Raw genomic sequence first — 21,454 nt, forward strand, 5'->3', positions numbered from 1 at the left:
TGTAGAACGATGGATTTGGTTTTTGCGTTAGTCATTTTGCAAAGAAATTTTTGCGTCCAGCTACCACAGTTTTCAATATCCTTCCCACTTGTAGGAATGGTTTAATGCCTAAGAAGCTTCATCTTGAAATTGCGCTTGGCAACTTCTATCCCAAAGAAGGTATCTACTGCTTGATATCTCTCTTTTATACTAGTCTGATTAAGTCATAACCTGTGTCATGTGCTATTATGCTGTGTTCTATAGATGTAAATCACAGAGAATTGGTTGACCATACAGGAAGGGAGCAACTGCTTACTGACCAAAGCAGTGCATCTGAAGTCACACGGCCATTAGGAGGAGCTGGCGAAACTGACAGGCTTTCTTCTGGGCCTACGTCCTCTGGAGTTCTTGCTGATACAAATCCGTCAATGGAGGCTGAGAATGCTAACTTGATGGAAGATAAAAGTAGTCAGCTTGATCCTTCTGAGCATGCGGACGAAAGGAGGCCTCAAAGAAAGATGAGAATGATTCAGGATGCTGAAGTGCCCATCCGGGATGCTACAGAATCACAGGCATCTGCTCTTAGAGGAGTACCAATTGATTCAAAACCCTTAGGTCCCAATAATCATGAGCATGCTCTCGCAAATACTGAACAACCAGGAATGTTTCCCCAAGCTTCCTCTGTTACGGGCACAAGCATGCAAATGAAGCCTGATCTTAGTGGTTGGAGTGGAACTGAGGCGTCAAAGGTATCACCACCTGCCTCTGCCAATACCCATGAATCTGGTCTGCTAATGAAAGATTGTGCTGCTGATAGCAATGCTCAAGGAAATCGACATGCTGATAGTAACTTGCCTAGTTTACCCTTGAGGCAACAGTGGAAATCTGTTCCTGGAGCAATTAATCAGAGTCCTATAATGATGCAAGTGAAGGATTCAAATATAATGCTGAAAAATCTGTCACAAGGTCTGAATAACATTTCTCGATACGAATTTCATCTCTTATCAATTTCATTAAAAATTTGCCTTTTTTCCCTTTTATGGATTTGGTTTTGGGGCTTTGGGAATCTAGGTAAGACAAACTTCTTCCGATAACTTATATGCAATATGCCTCTTTTCTTTTCTTCCCTTTTTTGCTATTGTGGTGTGGTGTCAAACTTCATCTAGGGGACTGATTTTTCAGTGTGTTGACTATACGTACATACTTATATAGTTATATTTGCACGTATATTTATATGACTAGTTATTGTTCTAACATCTGCACATTAAGTCCATTTACAGTGCAAGAAACAGATCAAGAGGATGAAAATATTTCAGCATCCACAGATAGGTTACTATCTCCAAGGCATACAATGATGGAGAAATGGATTTTGGATCGGCAGAAAAGGAAACATCTTAGTGAACAGAAATGGTCGGAGAAACAGCAAAAAACGGAAAAAAGAATTGCTTCTTGTGCAGCGAAGTTGAAGGTTTGCTATTGAAAATCCTTCTTCCCTTATAGGATGCAATGCTCTTATCAGTATTTTGTATAGACCGGATATTCGGTTAGCTTGTTAACGCTGATTGTATTGGTAGCTGTCTAAGGCCTTCTTCTGGTGAAACTTGATTCCATATTAGCTTCTTCATGTGAGTTCGGTAGATAAGATCTCTAATTTTCCATTCAAAAAGTGGTCTGAACTTCCAAGTGGGAATGAATTTAGTTGGCTTTGTTCCCCATCATGGTCATCACGATATTTTGTGATACCTTGAAATGAAAAATCTCTCTTTATTCTGTTCTCTGTTCACTTTCCTTTTTTTCTGATTTTGATTTGTTTTATTCTTTCATGGGTTGGTGCATCAGGGTGGGGGGTGGGTGGGTTTGCAGTAATTAAATGTACTGTTTGCTCAATGGCCCATGACTCATAGAATCCTCATGTTATGTCAGGCTTTCTTCTTTGGCTTGACAGAATTTTCATTCACCTAAAACCACCTACATGTGTAAGCACTAAGCAGTGCATCAACCTTTTTTTGGGGGTTGGGGGTCTTACCTTGTCAATGGAACTTGTTACTTAGCTGGTGCCTTCTGTGAGTAAAGCAATGGAACTTTCTGAATATTCTTGTGTTATGCCCTTTGCTCGAGAGTTCTAGTTGCTAATACTTTTAAAATTTGGGTGAATTGCATACTGTGCTTTCAAGTTGATTGGTCTTTTATGCATCGATTATGTTCCCCCAAAAAAGAGAAATAAATAGGAGGTGTAGACAAACACAGATAGGGACATGGTCAGGATTCACCTATGAGATCTTTTCAAAACAAAAAAGATCATATTGCCCATTTTAAGTACAAGAATGGTGTAAATAGTGAATACACATCAGATGTAAGTTCCATGTAGTACAATAATATGCTTTCCAGCTTCATTCTAACCATTTGGGTGTCATCATGTTTCTTTTATTACGCTGCATAGACGGACTGTGTTTGAAGAGAAAGAGCCGCAAGCGTTTCCCTCTAAAAGGAAGTAGTTTTCAAGTGCCAAATTGCTCAAAACTAAACCTATTTTTCCTTAGAATAATAGATATTCTCTCAATCGTTAAATCTCCCGTTTCCATTCAGTTGTCGAGCTACACTTCTGGGGACTTAAACAGAAAAGACTGCACTTTGAGAACTAAAGTTGTCTATCTCCTTCACTGTTATTCCACGGTTCTCAATAACCAAAGCAACTACCCACCATTTAGTCTGTGTAGATGAAAAAAAACTGTATGGTTGGTTATTCTTCTTCCTTAGCTGCAAAATGGTAAATTAAACTGCATGTTGAGTGCCCAATGATGTCATTGATGCCGAGATAATAACCAAATTGAAGCTGGCATTTATGATTTTCCTGTTGCATTGTTTTTCGTTTTTATTGATCTTGAGTGTGTCTATGAAAGGATATCACTGCACCTTGCATCAGCTGTTTTTGATCTGTCAGAACCATTTGATGATCTCCTCTTCCAGCGTCTGATACACGTGCTTGTGACAATCATAAGCATCTTTAATGTCCATAGATTGCTATAACCTTATTTATGTACAATGGCTCTTACATCCCAGTTAAGTTTCATTGCTCGATGTGATAAATACTCATCTTCATTTATGTGGCAGGAATCGGTGAGCTCCTCTGAGGATATCTCTGCAAAAACAAAAAGTGTCATTGAGCTGAAAAAGCTTCAATTGCTGGAGCTGCAGCGCCGTCTACGGAGGTGATTGATCTAGTTCAACTTACTTTTTTATACATATCTAGATGTATTCCACATTGTTCCTACTCCCTTATTTTCTAACTTTGCCTCCACTAGTGGATATCTTATTTTCTACGAAGGGTGTCACATAGTCAACAAATTTGATATTTCTACGGTGAATTATTTGCAAGTTTAATATGTATCAATGTACCACATTGTTACTTCTGCCTTGCTTTCTAATTTTGCCTCTCCTAATAGATACCTACATTTCAAGGAAGTATGACAAGCTGTCAACCATTTTGCAAATTTATAGCGTTCACTTCGAGTGTTGCAAGTTTGATCTTTAGAGATATGATATAATTTTTTAATTCTCATTTAATACAAGACCTCATTTAACTAATTCGAAGATTTTTGAATGAAAATTGGCACTCTGAGGTATTATTAATTTGTGGATTCAAAAAGATTAAGTTACATAGTAGCTGAGATTTATAATAATATAAATCTGAAAAGAACCAGCTGAGTAGTTGGGTCCTAGATGATTTTAGTTTCTACTGGATCTTATAAAAATATTCTCAATAAGAGCTGCGCAGTGGTTTCAAATGCTTGTGTGTATGGTACTCATAGTATATGAACATGTTCTTCCTTAAGCTGGTGTCTAAAATGCTTATGTGGTTACAAATTTGCAGTCTGTGAACATTTTCTTGTATGTATACTAGACTCCGGCGGTTCTCCAGAGAGCTCTGGTGGTCTCATGCTCCTCCTCTCCCCTATGGTAGCCAAGATTATTTATATTGTTTAGAACTGTTTAGGCTTTTCCTATGTCACCCGTCATTGCTTAACATTATCTGTTCAGTTCTTGTGACCTTGTGACAATTTTTTGGCAGTGAAATTCTCAACGATTTTTTCAAACCAATAGCAGCTGACATAGAGCGCTTAAAATCAATCAAGAAACACAGAATTGGGAGGAAATCAAAGCAACTTGAAAGATATGAACAAAAAATGAAGGAAGAGCGTCAAAAAAGAATTCGTGAGAGACAGAAGGAGTTCTTCAGTGAGATTGAAGTTCATAGGTATGCAATTACTGTCCTCCTTGGGGTTAATCGTGTGACTTTTTTTCTGGTCAAATTAATTGTGTGACTTTGCTCCTTTAACAGTAAATGATTAATGACTTCTTTTCTGATTTTCTTATTTTTTGTTTTCTTGGAATTAACCTGAACTCCAGGGAAAGATTGGAAGATGTATTCAAAATGAAGAGAGAACGTTGGAAAGGTTTCAATAAGTATGCTAAAGAGTTCCATAAAAGGAAGGAACGGATACATCGTGAGAAGATTGACAGAATCCAGCGTGAGAAAATTAATTTGCTGAAAATCAATGATGTTGAGGGATACCTTAGAATGGTTCAGGTATGGTATGACTAAATTTCTCTCTGCACTGCCCTCTGTTCCACTTATCCTGATAAATACTTTCACATTGCTTGTAGGACGCAAAGTCGGATCGTGTTAAACAACTACTAAAAGAGACGGAAAAGTACCTCCAACAGCTTGGATCCAAATTAAAGGACGCTAAGTCAATAGCAAGAAAATTTGATACCGACATGGGTGACAATAGAAACACTGGTGTGGTTGAGGAGGATGAGATTGACTTCGGTGATGAGGATGAAACAGATCAGGCTAAGGTTCTTTCAGATATTGTCATATATGGTTAAATGCACATATTGCTAGCTGGCATGCTCATTGTTATATGCTTGTTTTGTGTCATTTCCTGATTTGCTTATATGTTAAAATTTTTTTCTGCAGCATTACTTGGAAAGCAATGAAAAATACTATATGATGGCACATAGGTAATTTCTGCTTATATAAACTCTTACATGGTCTTGAAGGACTTAACGCCATAGATTCTTTAGTTTTATTTGAATCTTCATTCTTTTGACTTTCCATGATTCAACTTTGTTATCTGTTCAATGTCAGTATTCAATCTCTCTGGTTGAGATGCTAAATAAGTAAATTTATTTTCTGCAGTGTAAAGGAGACCATTGCAGAGCAGCCTACTTCTCTCAAAGGTGGAAAATTAAGGGAGTAAGTTTTTTAATGTCAGAATTAATTATATTGCGTATCTATGTTTGTGAGTGAATTTTTTAAATTATTTAATTTCCACTCGCAGATATTTCCTGTTTCCTTCATCTAGAGTATGTTTAATCTCAATTTTTCTTGCAGGTACCAAATGAATGGATTACGATGGTTGGTTTCGCTCTACAATAACCATTTGAATGGAATTTTAGCTGATGAGATGGGACTCGGTAAAACTGTTCAGGTACATTAATATGTAATTACTTTAGTGGTTACTCTTACTTGATTCCTAGTTTATTAAACTCTAGTTCTCCTTTTGAAGTTCACTTTAATTCCATAGTTATTTTCTCTTGAATTTTGGAGTATCTCATGGAGACAATTTTGTAGGTTATATCCCTAATGTGTTACCTGATGGAAGCCAAAAATGACAGAGGACCTTTTCTGGTGGTAGTGCCATCCTCTGTCCTGCCTGGATGGGAGTCAGAGATAAACTTTTGGGCACCAGATATGCTCAAAATAGTTTATTCTGGACCACCAGAAGAGCGGAGGAAGCTTTTCAAGTATGTCATATCAATTAAGTCATATTGTTGTCTAGCAATTCTACTATTATTTTGTTACTTCCATTGTATTCATGCTGCAAATATTGGGGTAACTTGTCATTGCAGGGAAAGAATAGTTCATCAAAAGTTCAATGTTCTTTTGACAACATATGAGTATTTGATGAACAAACATGATCGGCCAAAACTAAGCAAAATACATTGGCACTATATCATAATTGATGAAGGCCATCGCATAAAAAATGCTTCTTGCAAGTTGAATGCTGATCTCAAGCACTATCGCAGTAATCATAGGTTGCTGTTGACGGGAACTCCTCTTCAGGTTTATATTGTCTGTGAGATTTTTATTTCTTACATCCTGTGGGTTGAGAAGACATGCTCTTCTGGCATATAATATGACATACTAATTGTTTTTTTTGTGTGCGCTGATGTGATCTGAAAGTATTTATTATTTCGTCCATGTAGAACAATCTTGAGGAGCTCTGGGCACTCCTTAACTTCCTTTTGCCAAATATCTTCAACTCATCAGAAGACTTCTCACAATGGTTTAACAAACCATTTGAGAGTAATGGTGACAACTCTGCTGATGAGGTATGTTTCTTACCGTTTCCAGTCGGAAGTACGATTTCCTTGTTGCTTAAGTTATTCTTTATATTTTGTTGATCCAATTACTTTGCTTTCTTCTGCTGCTAGGCTTTGCTCTCCGAGGAGGAAAATCTTTTGATCATAAATCGTCTGCACCAAGTTCTGCGTCCGTTTGTACTTAGGAGATTGAAACACAAGGTATATCTCTTCATCCGTACTGTGCACTTGCCCTACTCGACTGGTTATCCAATCTCAAGCTATGTGTATCAAATTCCATCTTTGGAGGATCCGTATCATGCTTTTGTTTTTTCTTAAAAATCAAATGTTTTTTTGATGCCACACCTATGATGTATTATATTTATGAAAGGCATCATGCCTCCCAAAAATCTAACCAACTGTATACAAGTGGAATCCAACTGTACACTAAAATTATAAAAGAAACAAAAGAGAATTTTTGACCCTTGATAACCTACTTTCAATTTCCTCAAAAGTTTTTCCATATCTCTCTCCATAATACCCAAAATGATGCAAAAATCGTGTGTTTTCCAAAATTACCTACGTCCAGCTTCCAGCTTGCTCTAACTCCAACTCTTCAGCGCGCCCGTGACTATGTTGGGTAACACCAATTGGATTTTAAATTGCAAACATCAATGACGTTAGCTGCCAGGAAAAATCACAATGTTTTAGTGGATGGTTCTCATCCTCCCCATGCTTACACCACCAACAATAATACATCTTCTTAACAATAATTTTTCTCTTATTAATTTTTTGTTGTACCATCAAGTTATACTTAGTGCCCCTCTACGTGACCAAGAAAAAGGAGGAAACAGAAAGAGGGATCTAAATAGTGTTGCTTTAATTAGATAGGGATAACAACCCATTTCCTCCACTATTGTGGACACTTAACACCCCCGCACGCCCAAGACGGGACATCTAGAGCTTGGACAACACAAAACAGGGCCCATCCTTGGATAAAACAAGAATAAGAATGGGTCTGGCTCTAATACCATGAGAAGAAATGGACCTTGAGCCTAACTCAAGCCAACACTAGCTCGTGAGATGGGAGTGTTTCTTTTTGTTTTTGTATAGAGGTCTCCCTATCTATGTATCGCCAATCACCATCTTAGTGCTTAGTTTTCTTTTAATCAAAATGAAATAAAAAAATAGCTCATGAAATGAGGATTGGCTAAGACCATATAAGGAGACAACATCCCATTTCCTCAACCAATGTGGGACACCTAACACTGGCTATCATGAGTATTGCTACACCTGAATCTCAAACAAGTTGGAGTCGTCTATGCGAATGTTTATATCGATCAGTTTATGTGGGCTTGTTTATCCATTACATGATAATTTTAGGACTTCTCTAAATTTGGACAGCGACTTTTTAAATCAGACTTATCCCTACATTGTACATCCATTTTGTAGATACTTTGGGTGGTAGATGCCCGATATCCATCCCATTTTTACATTTTGGATCTTAAAATTGTTTTATAGAATAAATGTTATTGTAGACAAGCCACTTTGTTTTTTTAGTGAGACCTGGCCTACTTAGGTGATGCTACATGATTGAGGCTTTATTCTCCTATGGGGAACAACGGATCCTGCATGTCAGAAGAGTGCAATCTCATATCCTATTGCCTTGTGGAGCAGAGTCTCTGCCATTACTTCTTGTGATGAGAGATACATTCCAAATTTATGATTTTGTTATAAGGAAAAAAAGAAATTTATGATTTATTATCTTTATCCAAAAGATAGGAGATGTTTTATGGAACATGCTTTTTATTTTTGTTGGTATCTTCTAATTGCATAGCACGCCGTAGCACTCCTCGGTTTCACATTTTATATTTTAATTTTGATGTGTTACATCCTCATCTATCATAGCATTCTCTCGGTAAACTACAGCTAGATACTAACATTTTCTGCCCTTACAAAAGAATTCCAGTTCAGCCATCTAAAAAAAAAGAATCCAGTCCAGTCTTACTTTTAACTTTATTTTTCTTGTAACGACTAAACTTTTCTTGAAAAGTAAGGTAATCTTATATATAAACAAGCACAAAGGATGTGCTGTAACAGCTGAACAGTATTTACAGAAGTAAAAAACAGCAAAGACTTTTGCCCCTTCTTATGACGGCTAAACTTGTAGTGCATATATCATGTTATCTAAAATACTTAGTACTTACCCTTTACAATTTTCTCCATAGCTCAAGCTTTTGTTAGGCTCTCTCACTAATTTCATCCATTAACACAATTTCATCTCCACATAACATGCTCCTTTTAACCTCATTTTGTATACTATTAGTTAACTCATCCATAAGACCATAACTAGGTGAAAAAATTGCAGGCTCAGGGCAGATCCTTTGTGAACCCACGGTCATTTGGAACCCCGTATCTCCTTCCACTATTTTCACACTTGTGACGACTTCTTATGCATCCTTTATTGCTCTTTTATATTTTATATGAATTCTTTTCTTCTCCAAAACAATAATTCGGAGGGTGTCTAATATGACTGGCAACAAGTCTTATTGCACACATGATGAAACTTAGATATTTGGCATAGTGTTGTTCCTTATGTTGCTAAGAGAAATGTAGAGTCTGCTGTTTTAATCATTCTTTCAGGTTCTTGATAGTGCAAGAAAACAAACAATTATTTCATACTGTATGTGCTGCCATATTGCTAACAAATCTATCTTATGTGACCAAAAAATGCTTCCTAAGACTCGTCTGGCATTCAATTTCTGGCAGTGTTGAGAGCTTATGCCTATGTCTTTTCAAATGCTTGTCTTAGGTTGAGAATGAATTACCTGAAAAGATTGAAAGGCTTGTTAGATGTGAAGCTTCTTCATATCAGAAGCTTTTGATGAAGCGAGTGGAAGAAAACCTTGGTGCATTCGGAACTTCAAAGGTTTAACCTCTCTTCTGTTATTTGAGTTCAATGATTCATGCTCAACAATATTGTTTAATTCTTTGTTGAGATAAATTAAGCATAGCTAAGATCTATTGCAGCTCATAGACTTTATGCATATAAGTAGAAATTGTGCTTGTATATGTTCATGTCAGTGTCCAAAAGGATTCGTACCCTTTATTCGGTACTTGTATTTCTTTTGCGTTATTAATTTCCTTGGCTATATGAGGTTGAACATCTGCTTGTAGTTCTACGGTTAGAAATGAACATATGTGCTTACTCAGAAGTCATATTGGTGCATATTATGAACAAACTCTTTTGATTTATCAAAATAAGAAAAGAAAAAGAAACTATGCTTATTCAGGTATTATGTTCTTACCTTTGACCACATTCTTCCTTTTTTAGGCTCGCTCAGTCCACAATTCTGTTATGGAGCTACGCAATATTTGTAATCATCCGTATCTTAGCCAGCTTCATGTGGAGGAGGTATGGCTCTCCCTCTTGTATTAGTATCTTTATGATCTTGAAATTGATGTGAAGTGCAGGTATAACTGGAAAATATCATGCCTGTGCTTCTGCTACTGCTTTTGATTTGAGAACATATATTTTGAGCTCGTTTTTTATCTTCAGAAGTTGCTGAAAGGTGGGGAGTTGTCCCTTTTGGTTATCTGATCATTTTGTTTTATATGTCAGATTCACGAGTTAATTCCTAAGCATTATCTGCCGAACATTGTGAGGATTTGTGGGAAGCTTGAGATGTTGGACAGACTACTGCCGAAACTTAAGGCAACAGATCATCGGGTACAAAATTGCATGTTTGCATTACAAATTTGTTTTCTGAAGAATCTTAATTTCTAAATCACTCTTTGAGGTTGTGGATATTCATGTGCTTTTAAGCCTTCTTTACATCTGGTAATATCCGGCCTTATAATTTCTTCTTTCTCCTTGTTCTTTAGCTGCTGACACTGTTTTTGTCATTTTTAATTTATTTACTTGGGGGCCTTGACTTCATTGTCCATTGAAAGGATTCTGATGCTTTCCATTTTGTTAATCACAATTTCTTTGAGGGATGAGGCTGCAAGGGTTAAGGAAATGAAATTTATTCCTCTTTCATGCTGTTCTTTTTGGTCGTTTTGCAGGTCTTGCTTTTCTCAACTATGACCAGGCTGCTTGATGTAATGGAGGATTATCTCTGCTGGAAGGAATATAAGTACCTTCGCTTGGATGGACATACGTCTGGGGGCGATAGAGGTGCCCTTATTGATGGATTTAATCAGCCAAATTCTCCATTCTTTATATTTCTGTTGAGGTAATTGGCTTAACTTAGACTGCCTTAGATTCACTGTTTTGTTGAGTTTAAAGCATGTACTAGTCATTCATTTTGTCCTTACCTTGATCACTGGCCCGAAGTTTTGCAAAATTGAAAATTTGGCGAACACTTAATTTTAGTTTTCTGTGAGTCTTGATACTAAAGAAAACAAAAAACTTTATTAACTACCAAAAGTAGATTAATAAAATGTACTTCACTTTCATGGACAACGTTCCAAACTGGACCATTGTATATACTGGTTATTGGAGTATGGTTTAAATTGTTTCTAGGAAAAAATCTTGTAGGTTGTTTGTAGGACTTGTTTTGATGTTCCTTCTAGGTATCACCGTATCAGCTTGTTTTTTTTCCTGCTTTCGTTATTCAAGCAAGCATTTTCGCTTGGACTAATCTATTCTTAAATGGTGCCAGTATTCGTGCTGGGGGAGTTGGAGTGAATCTTCAAGCTGCTGATACAGTGATACTTTTTGACACGGATTGGAATCCTCAGGCAAAACTCAAACTTACTCTTTTGAGGATTTTTTATATTTTGATTCTGTGGCTTTTGCTTACTGCTCTCCTGGTTTGCTGCTTTTAGGTTGATCTCCAAGCACAGGCAAGGGCTCATAGGATTGGTCAAAAGAAGGATGTTCTTGTTCTTCGATTGGAAACGGTAAATGCTTTCTCACTTCTGTCAGATTTTCTATTCATGCAGTTGCAGATTCATTCTTTTATAAAATGATTAATGAAACTCTTTCTTAAGATTGTTGTCTGCTGTTTTGTGGATCACATGGGTCATTCTGATTTATTTACATTGGTTAGCATTGTTAGCACGCAATTTCTTAAGATGTATATTTAGTTCAGTATCCCGTCATTTCTGGGTACTAGCACCATTCATGCCCCATGTAATTTTCGTTCTCCAGTTTAGTGGCCGAACTGTGTTTGTGAAGCGGGATAAGACTTTGTTCTAGGACATGTATGGAAACTGGATATGATTTTATTAAAGTGTCTTTTATTTTTTAGTCCTTGCATGTTTGTTAGACGAAGCCAGTTCTTCTTTTAGTGGCCGTTCATCTGTAATTGTACTATAATTCACCTTGTCTCTGCTTTCTTTCATTTCTACTCTGGGTTGACTGGTTGAGAGGCAACAGTCTTTTTAGCAATGCAGAGAACTCACTCTTAGCTTTTAAAACTTCAAATGTGAAGCTTAAGAAGCTTTGCCAGCATTTTGAATAGATGCTTGCCCTTTCCATGGGGGGATGGGCTGGCATTAGCCTGCTCCAGAGAAGGAAAAAGCATCAAAATAGGGAAAAGCATGTTATCTAGGTAGCCAAAGCTACAGTTACTTCGTTTTTCTTTTTGCCCTTTTTCTGCGATTGGGTAAAACAATTAAGCAGTCCTTAAACAATCATTATCTAGATAAGTGATTTTTCTTGCGAAAGCAATCAAAATTCTGTTGGACTTGACTTCATTAATTGCAGCATTCTTTGAATTCCTGATAGAGTAGCGTGAATGCGATTTTGGTTTCTTCAGAACTCCATGTTCAGATTATCTTGAACATTGAATGTTCTTCTAGAGCTTCTCAATGATACTTATTACTGCTAATATATAAGATAGAATGGAAAGATGAATTGAAGGTCTGCCCCCAGAGCTGTGAGCGCCCAAGGCTTTGGAAGGGTCAAATCTTATTAACCATATGTGACATTAATTCTTACCGCAATTTATGAATCAATACTGTAAATAATTTGTTGATCCAAATGTTCATTTCACAATTGTACCTACGGTATCTCTAAGTTCTCCATTTCTACAACCTTGTTGAATTAGGTCCAAACCGTTGAGGAACAAGTTAGAGCTGCTGCGGAGCACAAACTTGGAGTCGCTAACCAAAGCATTACTGCTGGATTCTTTGATAATAACACAAGGTCTTTTGAAGGAAGTTTTAAGAATTGGAAAATCTGCTCAACACTTTGACTACTTTGGTGAATATATTGTGCTTATAAACGTATTTTAACTTGGTTGTAGTGCGGAGGACCGAAGGGAATACTTGGAGTCCCTCTTGCGTGAAAGCAAAAAAGAGGAAGCTGCACCCGTTCTTGATGATGATTCTTTGAATGATCTTATAGCGCGAAGGTAAAATAGTAGCAGCAAATGCGCTCTTATTCTGCTGTGAATTCATTGATTACATTAAAATTATTTCCAGTGACTTGCGTAATATGACATTTCTTACACCAGAAGAGCAAATTATGCTGTGTTATGATTTATCTAGTTCATTCCAGGCAATATGGCACTGAAACTGCATCTCAAAGCCACATCACTCTTAGGACCAATATTTCATTTGTCAGAAAAGCGGCATTTGAAGCTCAATGCTGACTACCATTTTGTCCCTTTCCCCCTTTTTTCTTCTTTCATTGTTGGGAGCTGGAGGTTATATTTGCTGGCTAGTCGTCAATTCATTTTTATTCTATGACACCGGTGCTATATTTCTAATGTATTTGACATGTATTTGCAAGAACTATTTGGCCTACTCGCTATCAGGTGCATAACTCTGATATCTCTACTCCCCATGTGCAGTGAGCCAGAGATTGATATATTTGAATCAATTGATAGGAGAAGGCGTGAAGAAGAGATGGTAATCATGCCAATACTTTATTCCAGGCTATTTAATTCTCTCATTTTCTGGATGGATATATCCTGCTAATCCGGTTGAAAAGTTATTCATCCAATTAGTTTATCATCATTTTATTAATTCACGCTTGGTAATGCAGGAAGTCTGGAAGAAGTTGTGTTCAGAAAGTGGAAGTTCAGAGCTCATTCCTCCTTTGCCCTCTCGGCTTCTTACTGATGAAGACTTGAAACCATTTTATGAAGCAATGAAAATAAATGATAAGCCAGCTGTGGCTCCTAACCCTGGGTTAAAACGGAAGGGTGAGAGTCTTGGGGGCCTTGATATCCAACATTATGGACGTGGAAAAAGAACAAGAGAGGTTGGTTATACTTTTGGAGACTGCAGGCACTTGCAACCATATCTTTTATCAATGCTTATACTATCTGTAAAATAATTTATTATCCATTAATTTGTTCATTTTATTTCTTCTTCCTTAGGTTCGCTCATATGAAGAGCAATGGACAGAAGAGGAATTTGAGAAAATGTGCCTTGCTGAGTCTCCTCAATCACCTATTCTAAGGGAAGAAATTCAGGAAAAGAAATTCTTTCCAGTCTCTGGCAGTTGTCCTGCCCCTGTTGCCATTAGTGAAATACAAACACCAGCACTGGATCAACCTCCTCCCCAGCAGCCTGCGCAAGAACTTCCCCAACAGCTTGCCCAAGAACTTCCCCAACAGCCTGCACAAGAGCTTCCCCAACAACTTCTTGGGCCCATAGTTCAACAAAGCCCTGTGACCGTGACTCCGCCATCTAAACGGGGCCGGGGAAGGCCAAGGAGGACAGCAATAGTAACTGAAATCTCACCGTCCCCTGTCGTTCTTTCAGCAACTGCAGCTGTAAAGGTGGATAGCATATCCGTTGCAGAAAATACTTCTACCAGTCAGGCAACTTCTGGGCCTGTTTCTGTGTCCATTCCTTGTGCTTCCTCTGTGGAAAGTACCAGTGCAACTATCCTAGAGAGTGCTGCAGCTGTTGCTCCTAGCCATCAGGCAATTGTTCCTTCTGTTGCTTCTCTGTCTGGTCCTCCTTGTCCTCCTACAAGTGGGCAGGGTAGGGGACGAGGTAGAGGGCGAGGGCGAGGTCGAGGGCGAGGTAGGAAGGTCGAAAATGGAGAAGCTCCAGGGCGTAGAGGGAAACGACAGAGTGTTACAACAGAGGCGTTTCTCTCCCCTCCAACTCAAGCAATAAGTGAGCCTGTCTCGGCAGCACAAGGTGTGAGTGTTTTGAGCTCTTCAAGTCACCATATGCCTCCAACACCTCCCTCAATGGGGAAGCCTGATCTGGTGCCACAGGTAGTGGCAGGTTTGGGTTCAAAAGAACTTGGTCATGCTCCTGCATCCGTGAGAGATGCTAATAAGGAACTGAATTCAGTTTCTATGATGCCTCTTGCATCATCTTCCACTAGCAAGGAAGTAATCTCTGTTTCAACTGTTCCTGTTATTCCATCATCTACTTCCAGCCAGGACCCTAGTTCAATTTCACCTGCAGTCCATTCATCCTCAAAAAACCATTCAGAAGACAATCTTTCCTTCTCTGCTGCCCAGACCGAAGCTACTCAGCAAGCTAATGCAATTTCAGTTGTGCCTCATACTTCACCTTCGGCTGGCACGGAACCAAGTTCTGCGTCACCTGTTCCTCTTCTTTCGTTAACTTCCAAGGACTCCGGTTCAGTTTTACCTGCTCCTGTTCCTGCATCATCTTCTGCATGCATGGAACTAAGTTCAGTTTGCCCTGTTCCTGCTGTTGCATCCTCCTGTTCCAGCATGGGTCCAACTTCGTCAGCACCTGCTCCTCTTCTTTTAGCATCTAATGCAACAGGCAAATTAGATTCCGGATCAGATAAGGGGACATTTTCTTTCTCTTCTGCTATTTCAGGTCATGATGATTCTTTATGTGATTCTTCTATCTTGAAGAATATTGGTCAAGGAGATTCTGGTGTAGGAACTGGTCATATTTCTGATCTAGTGCCTTTGCCTGCAATTTCATCGGTTTCACAGTATAGCACTCCTCCCACTGCAGCTAAGCCAGGTAGAGGACGAGGACGCAAGCCTCAAACTGGAAGTGAGCCACCACGGCGCAGGGGGAAGAGACATGATTTGATCACCACAACTGTTACTGAAGGGTTAGGTGCTCAGGATCCAAGATCAATTGAACCCCCACAAAAGAGAACCAGGTTATCCGTTGGGAGGAAGCCCACTACAAGAAGCAAGCGTGAGAATGAAGCTCAACAAGTAGTTGTAGACCAGTCGGTTGCATCTCAAAGGACTCCAGATTTTTCTGGTGGACAAATCCAAGATATGGTCCGTAGTGAAATTGATCCACAGAACAATGCTATCAACCGAGATGCATCTCAATCCCATGCTATTCTGGTTCCTGGTCAGGTGGGTGATAATGTAAACCCGGATATTGATACTGCTGAAAAGGTTCTCGATGATGCTCAGAGAAAGGCAACTGTGATCCAATCTGTTGCACCTCGAAGTTGCTCTGGTCCTCCTATTGAGCTGCAGATTAACATGGTCAACTCTGGCGATTCTCCTGCTCAGGTTGGTGTATCTGCTGAAGAGGTTTATACTGCTAATGTAAATTTTGTAACTGCTATGACTAAAAAGGTTCTCCAGGAAGTGCAGGAACAAACAGCCATTGTCCAGTCAGATGCATCTCAAATGATTCCAGATCCTAGTGCAAGACCAATCCCTCAAGCTATGGTGCGTTCTGAAGTTGAGCTACATAGCAATGCTATCAAATCCGACACATCACAATCCAGTGGTCGTGTTGCTGAATGGGTAGATACTGTTAATATAAGCCGTGGAGCTGCTACAACTAAGGAGGTTCTCAGTGAGGATCAACAAATAATGAAAGTTCAGTCAGCTGCATCTCAGACGCCTTCAGTTCACTCTGTTGGGAAAATCCCTGAAGATATAGTGTGTAATGAAGTTCAGCCGCAGTCTGATGCTATCCAAACAGATCCATCGCAATCCCATGTTACTCTTTCCTCTGCACGGGTGGACAATGTCAAGGAAAAAGAAAATGCTATGACGAGAGAGGTGCCCTTGGTAACTCCACTATCAGAGGCCAAAGAAGAGAGATATTCGAGAAGTAAATATGACAGCCCTCCAATTTTACGTGTATCTTCTTGTGATGAGTTGGCTGTATCAACTTCAGGATCAAGGGCTCAGGTTAGTGATTGTCTGGCTGAGAAGAGTGAAGGTGATTCTAAGGGTGAAGGTGCTGAAAAGAGTGAAACTAATTCTAAAGGTGAAGGTGGTAAAATTGAGGCTATGAATGACAAATGTGAGAGTGATTGTAAGAATGAAAATGATGAAAAGGGAGCTGGGAGATGCATGAAGGTTGGTGAATCACAGGCATCATCTCTAAGTTATGTCGAATCTACATTAGTTCAAATCCATGCAAGCAATTGCACGAATGCTGCTCTACTCGATAAGGGGGGTTCATGCAAAACTTCACTGGCAGGTAAGAGTGGGTCAAACATGGCTGCAGAAAAAGATGTTGACCTGCTACAGACGGAGGATCTTTCTCTTGATAAATCATTTGTTAGTAAAACTGAGGTAGCCAGCATTGAGAGTCGTGATGGTGGTGGACTCACAAAAGAAAAGGACACAGGAGACACCATAGAGGAGGAGACTGTTGTTTCACCTGCAGTGGGGACTGATAGTCAAAATATGAAGGGAATCACATCCTTTGGATCTCCATCTACCGAGACAGAAGCTTTAGTTGATGTTCATCAGGAAGGCAAACTTGAAGTATCGGGAGAAGGAACACATTCTGATAAAGTTGTAATGGCCGAGGTTTGTGAACCAGACAAGTTATCAGTTAAAGCTTCACTGGAGATAACTAAAGATTTAAGTAGGGTGGAGGAGGAAAAATCTTTGACTCCAGAAACTTTTGAGAAGCAAGCTAATGTTGCAGACTCCCTTACAGAAAAATGTGAGAGCGATCTTGCAGCGCAAGGTCCAGATATGAAAGATTCGGATGTAAGTGAAGTTGCACCAAGCCCTAGAAATGAGTCCCAATCCAGTTTAACTGTTGGCACATCACAAAGGGAACCTGAACAACAAGCAATTGCTGAAGCAAACTTGCACCCAGGTATTTGTAGCAAGGACTATTCTTTATCTATTTCGGATAATCAATCTGATAAAGAGTTTGAAAGACAAGCAAATTTATTCCAGTACACCTTGTGAATCTGATATGACACCTGTTGATAATTTTGTAGAGACTTTGCGAAGCACGGAATCTGGTGCTAGGGAGGAATCCCTTTCACTTAGGATTGCTTCAAATCCCGAAGCTGTTGAGGCTCCAAAAGAAACATTTTGCAGCAACCATGACACGAATTGTGTAGCTGAATTACAGGGTAACATGAGTTCTGATGTAAAGGAAGATCTTTCTAATTCTGAAACTAATGTGTCTCAACTATGTCCAGCTGTTGGGTCATCTGAAAATCACCCAGAATTAAAACAGGTTATGGTGGAAGACATGCGAACTAAAATTTGTGAGGAGTCTGCTTCACATGAAGTTGATGATATTGTACTGCCTCAAACGGAGAAAGCTGGTGTTCAGTGCCGTGATGATTTGTCTGTTGAGACAATCGAGAGCAGAAGATCTGAAGATAATGTAGATGTTTTAAATGGTGAACTAAAAAAACCTCCATCCAGCACAATTGCTGGAACATCTGAAAAGGTAGCAGATCTGCTGTTAGTTGCTGAGGAAAACACAGTAAGGATAAATGATGGTTCAATAGATTCAGGTCACGTGGCAGAAAAGTCCGAGGATATATCAATCCAAGATCTTACTGTTGAAGGTCAAGCGACCAAGGGAAGTGATGCTGCCGAAGATACTTCAACATCAAATTCTACATTTAATGAACCTCAACACAGTGCTGGCACATCTAAAAATGAAGTGGAATCTCAATTTTCTGCCTTAGAAAAAATAGAAAAGATGTATAGCGAGTCAGTGGCATCGGGTGAGGTAATAGCTCCCAAACCTCCGATAAAAAAGTCTCAGAGTTTGCATGTCCAAGACCTGGTGGACAAAGGATTTGATGCCACTGGAGATGTTTTAAAATCTAAGTCTGAACTAAATGAAGCTCAACCTGGTGGAACATCTCAAATAGGGGTAGAGTTACAGTTGGTTGTGGAAGAGAACTCAGAGACGAGGAATAAGGAGGATGGTTTACCTGATGCTACAGCTGTTAAGCCCACTGAGAATTTGGGTATCCAAGATCCTGCACATCAAGAAGCCGAGAACCAACGATCTGATGCAACTGAAGAGTTTTCAACATTAAATGTTGAACTTAATGAATCTCAACCAGAAGCAGCAGATGGAACTTCTGAAAGAGTGGTGGAGTCTAATTCAGTTTCCAAACAAGACATGGAAATTCATGAGGAGGTTCCTACCGGGGATGATACAGCTGAGAATGCTGCAGTAGGGAAGTCTAAAAATTTTCCCTCGATAGATGTTGCTGTTGAAGGAAAAGGGAATAAAGAATCTGATGTAACAGATGAAATTTCCAATTCTGAACTCAGTGAACCTAAATCCAGTCAATCCACAATTAATGTGGAAACACATTTAATTTGTGATGAGTCGGGAATGACTGACAAGGAGGTGGCTCCACTTGAAGTTGAAGTAGTTGAAACTCCATGCAGAGATTTTCCTGGTGGTTCTGGCAGAGACTTGGAAGTTGAAGGACAAGAAGAAAAGAAGTCTACTGCAAGTAAAAATGTTTCTAACCCTGAGAGTGAAGAGCCTAAAGGCAGTCCAGGTGCTAGAGCCGCTGATAATGGGGCAGAATCACAATTGGTCGCTGAGAGGATCTCCGAGACAGCTCTGAGCAAGGAGGTCTTTTCAGGTATAGTGAGCTCAAATCTGAAGTTTCTATGTGTGCAGCACCGAATTCTGCTAGTAGCACTTTCAAATTGTTTCTCTTCCGTATTAATAGTTTCTCTTCCTGCTTCAGGCAAAGAAGAGAACTCCAGTATCAAGCAAGGTGGAGATGAAAACATGTCAACTGCAACAGAGTATGTTGATGAAGAATTGTCATCTGCTACAGGGGCTGGTGATGATAAAACTGTGTCCACTGCAGTTACTGATGCTTGATCTGGCATTTCTCCTGTATTGCAGGTAATGTGTTGTTCTTGCTTTAACAATGTTTCAGAACTTGGATACTTTGACCATGTGTTCCTGTTTTTGTTTTATTATGTACATTGTTATTCGATTGAGGGCAGATAGCTATTCTTTTTATTGCTGTTATTGATTACTGCCTGGTTGGATTACTTACTATGTACAAAAGGGCTGTATCAAAAGTTCAATCAATTAGGCATCTTAATATCACATGTTGCAAATTCCTTACTATTAAGTTCCTTTTCTGTATGGTTTACTGTACGTAAAAGTTTATAGGCTGAATCACCTCTTAGGCAGAATAATGTCATTTGTTTTCCAATCTTCATTCCTTTCTTGTCTCATATGCCTTAGCTATGTAGGATTTCTATTTTGCCTCGAGGGTCTGCTTTGCTTGTCTGTTTCTTAATGCTCGGGCTGTTTTACAAATCTTGCATCTGCAGCAGAAATAGTCATGCTAGTGGTTTTTACCAAGTTCAGAACAGCAACGAATAGTGCTTTAAAATGTTGTCATTGTTGGGATCTTATATCACTAATTTCAGGCGGAGTGGAAATAAGTTCCTTAGGCTTCCTGCAGCTAGTCTTTTCTTTAAAATGGTTTTTGCCTCTTTTTATCCCTCTGGGGATATCTGATAAAAAAGGTTTTACCTCCTTTTTTTCGTGATATAGTAAACTTTAATCCCCAAACATTTACCCAGGAGTGCAGCAGTGACCCATTTCTACTTTCCTCCATTTTGCGACTCTGATCACAACCATATGATTGGAAGTGGAGGTAGCACTAGGCTACCACTCCTCTGTCCCTTACGTCGTTTACCATTTTAAACCCTTGTCGAGCTCTTAGTTATTTTTATTTATTTATTTATTTTGTATGTGTGCCGGCAGTAAAGGTGGATTTTTGCATCTTATTTAAAATGCTTATGAAAAGGTTACGTCTTAACAATCTTGGGAGGATAGGGATTGATATAAACTAGCAACAGTACCTCGAGGATTTCCAGTTCTTCATGCGGATCTCCAGACGTAAGTTGTGGCAATTCTGTCATGATTTATAACTCTTTTGTTTTTTTTCATCTACTTTTTCTTTTTGCTCAAGTCAGAGAAAAGACACCAGTGGGCAAAGCCTATTATTATGGTTTCATGAACTTCCATCACTCCTACATACTGTGACGACAGTTAGGGAGAGAGTTGAATTGTCTCTTTATCCGTTCGATGCAGGATTGATTCATAAGGTGTTTTCAATTGGGCTAGGTTTAGGGGTGGGCTTGTTTATTGTTTAAAATGTGCATTCATCTTTGTTGTCAACGAGATACTAAGTACCTTTTCGCTGTAACAGGTGATGGATGAGCAGGACTGGCATCGCTGGCATCACTGGAATCTGCATCTTCAAAGCGGATGATTCAGGTCAAAGGTTTAAAGTTAGATAGTATGTGAACTGGTAGTGTATACTCCCTATTTGCTGTAAATTATATATGTAGTTATTAGCTCATTCCTCCGTCCCTGGGTGTATGTACGCGATATAACCTGGTCCAAAATCTCTGGCAGCTCACAGCTGTATCGATATTATTTCCGCTATAGTCAGAAGCTCCTCTTTCTGGCCAAGTTTCTCTCTCACAGGCCATTGACTTTAGGATTGCACCTGAATTGTCTATAGTCGTCTATTTACCTTCTTATCAATTTGTTTTTCCACTTTCTATGTCACGCTTCAACTTTTTGCTTATATAATCTGTGAAGTTTAATGGAAAGTGCTAATGAATTAGTACCAAAAGAGCAGCTGTTCCCAACAGAAACAGAGGCTGTTAGGTTGCACACTTGGCTACCTCAATCAACAGCCAAACGTAACTGACTAAATAAACCAAAAGGTATGCAAACTGGTCATTGCCTGCGTTGATTTATAAGTCTATGCAAGCCTCAAGTACAACAAAAAATAACACTGGAATTCTTGAAATAAGAAAACTACACTTGAAGTTGAAAGGTTTTCTTCATTATATTATACTAACTTGTGTTAGCTTAGCAGACTTTACAAAAACCAATTCAACTTATATGGAGATAAAGGGAATTTTGGCCTGTAGTTGAGGTA

At 39.0% G+C, this 21,454-nt stretch overlaps 1 protein-coding gene across 7 annotated transcripts in view; it reads left to right on the forward strand.

Moving 5' to 3' along the window:
- Window positions 1–21,068, forward strand: part of LOC107818563 (uncharacterized) — a 34,217-nt gene extending 13,149 nt beyond the window's left edge. For 2 of the 7 annotated variants that reach the window (XM_075222166.1, XM_075222167.1), the window contains exons 8-37: window positions 95–159; window positions 277–945; window positions 1,260–1,447; window positions 3,091–3,188; window positions 4,049–4,234; window positions 4,387–4,567; window positions 4,645–4,839; window positions 4,961–5,004; window positions 5,183–5,239; window positions 5,378–5,474; window positions 5,618–5,790; window positions 5,896–6,109; window positions 6,253–6,378; window positions 6,481–6,570; window positions 9,161–9,277; window positions 9,683–9,763; window positions 9,971–10,078; window positions 10,417–10,586; window positions 11,016–11,094; window positions 11,182–11,256; window positions 12,408–12,505; window positions 12,606–12,713; window positions 13,155–13,212; window positions 13,349–13,567; window positions 13,686–15,791; window positions 15,876–17,352; window positions 17,480–17,617; window positions 17,687–19,111; window positions 19,220–19,383; window positions 20,711–21,068. In XM_075222166.1, coding sequence (XP_075078267.1) covers window positions 95–159; window positions 277–945; window positions 1,260–1,447; window positions 3,091–3,188; window positions 4,049–4,234; window positions 4,387–4,567; window positions 4,645–4,839; window positions 4,961–5,004; window positions 5,183–5,239; window positions 5,378–5,474; window positions 5,618–5,790; window positions 5,896–6,109; window positions 6,253–6,378; window positions 6,481–6,570; window positions 9,161–9,277; window positions 9,683–9,763; window positions 9,971–10,078; window positions 10,417–10,586; window positions 11,016–11,094; window positions 11,182–11,256; window positions 12,408–12,505; window positions 12,606–12,713; window positions 13,155–13,212; window positions 13,349–13,567; window positions 13,686–15,791; window positions 15,876–17,352; window positions 17,480–17,617; window positions 17,687–19,111; window positions 19,220–19,359 — 8,782 coding nt within the window. In that variant the 3' untranslated portion in view covers window positions 19,360–19,383; window positions 20,711–21,068. Of the gene's footprint in view, window positions 1–94; window positions 160–276; window positions 946–1,259; window positions 1,448–3,090; window positions 3,189–4,048; window positions 4,235–4,386; window positions 4,568–4,644; window positions 4,840–4,960; window positions 5,005–5,182; window positions 5,240–5,377; window positions 5,475–5,617; window positions 5,791–5,895; window positions 6,110–6,252; window positions 6,379–6,480; window positions 6,571–9,160; window positions 9,278–9,682; window positions 9,764–9,970; window positions 10,079–10,416; window positions 10,587–11,015; window positions 11,095–11,181; window positions 11,257–12,407; window positions 12,506–12,605; window positions 12,714–13,154; window positions 13,213–13,348; window positions 13,568–13,685; window positions 15,792–15,866; window positions 17,353–17,479; window positions 19,112–19,219; window positions 19,384–20,305; window positions 20,398–20,710 lie in introns of all 7 variants that reach the window. The other 5 variants (XR_001655453.2, XR_012695066.1, XM_016644601.2 and 2 more) reach the window with 5 other exon arrangements.
- Window positions 21,069–21,454: the final 386 nt, after the last annotated feature.

The sequence above is a fragment of the Nicotiana tabacum genome, chromosome 9, assembly GCF_000715075.1.
Source record: "Nicotiana tabacum cultivar K326 chromosome 9, ASM71507v2, whole genome shotgun sequence".
In the NCBI taxonomy this organism is placed as follows: Eukaryota; Viridiplantae; Streptophyta; class Magnoliopsida; order Solanales; family Solanaceae; genus Nicotiana; species Nicotiana tabacum.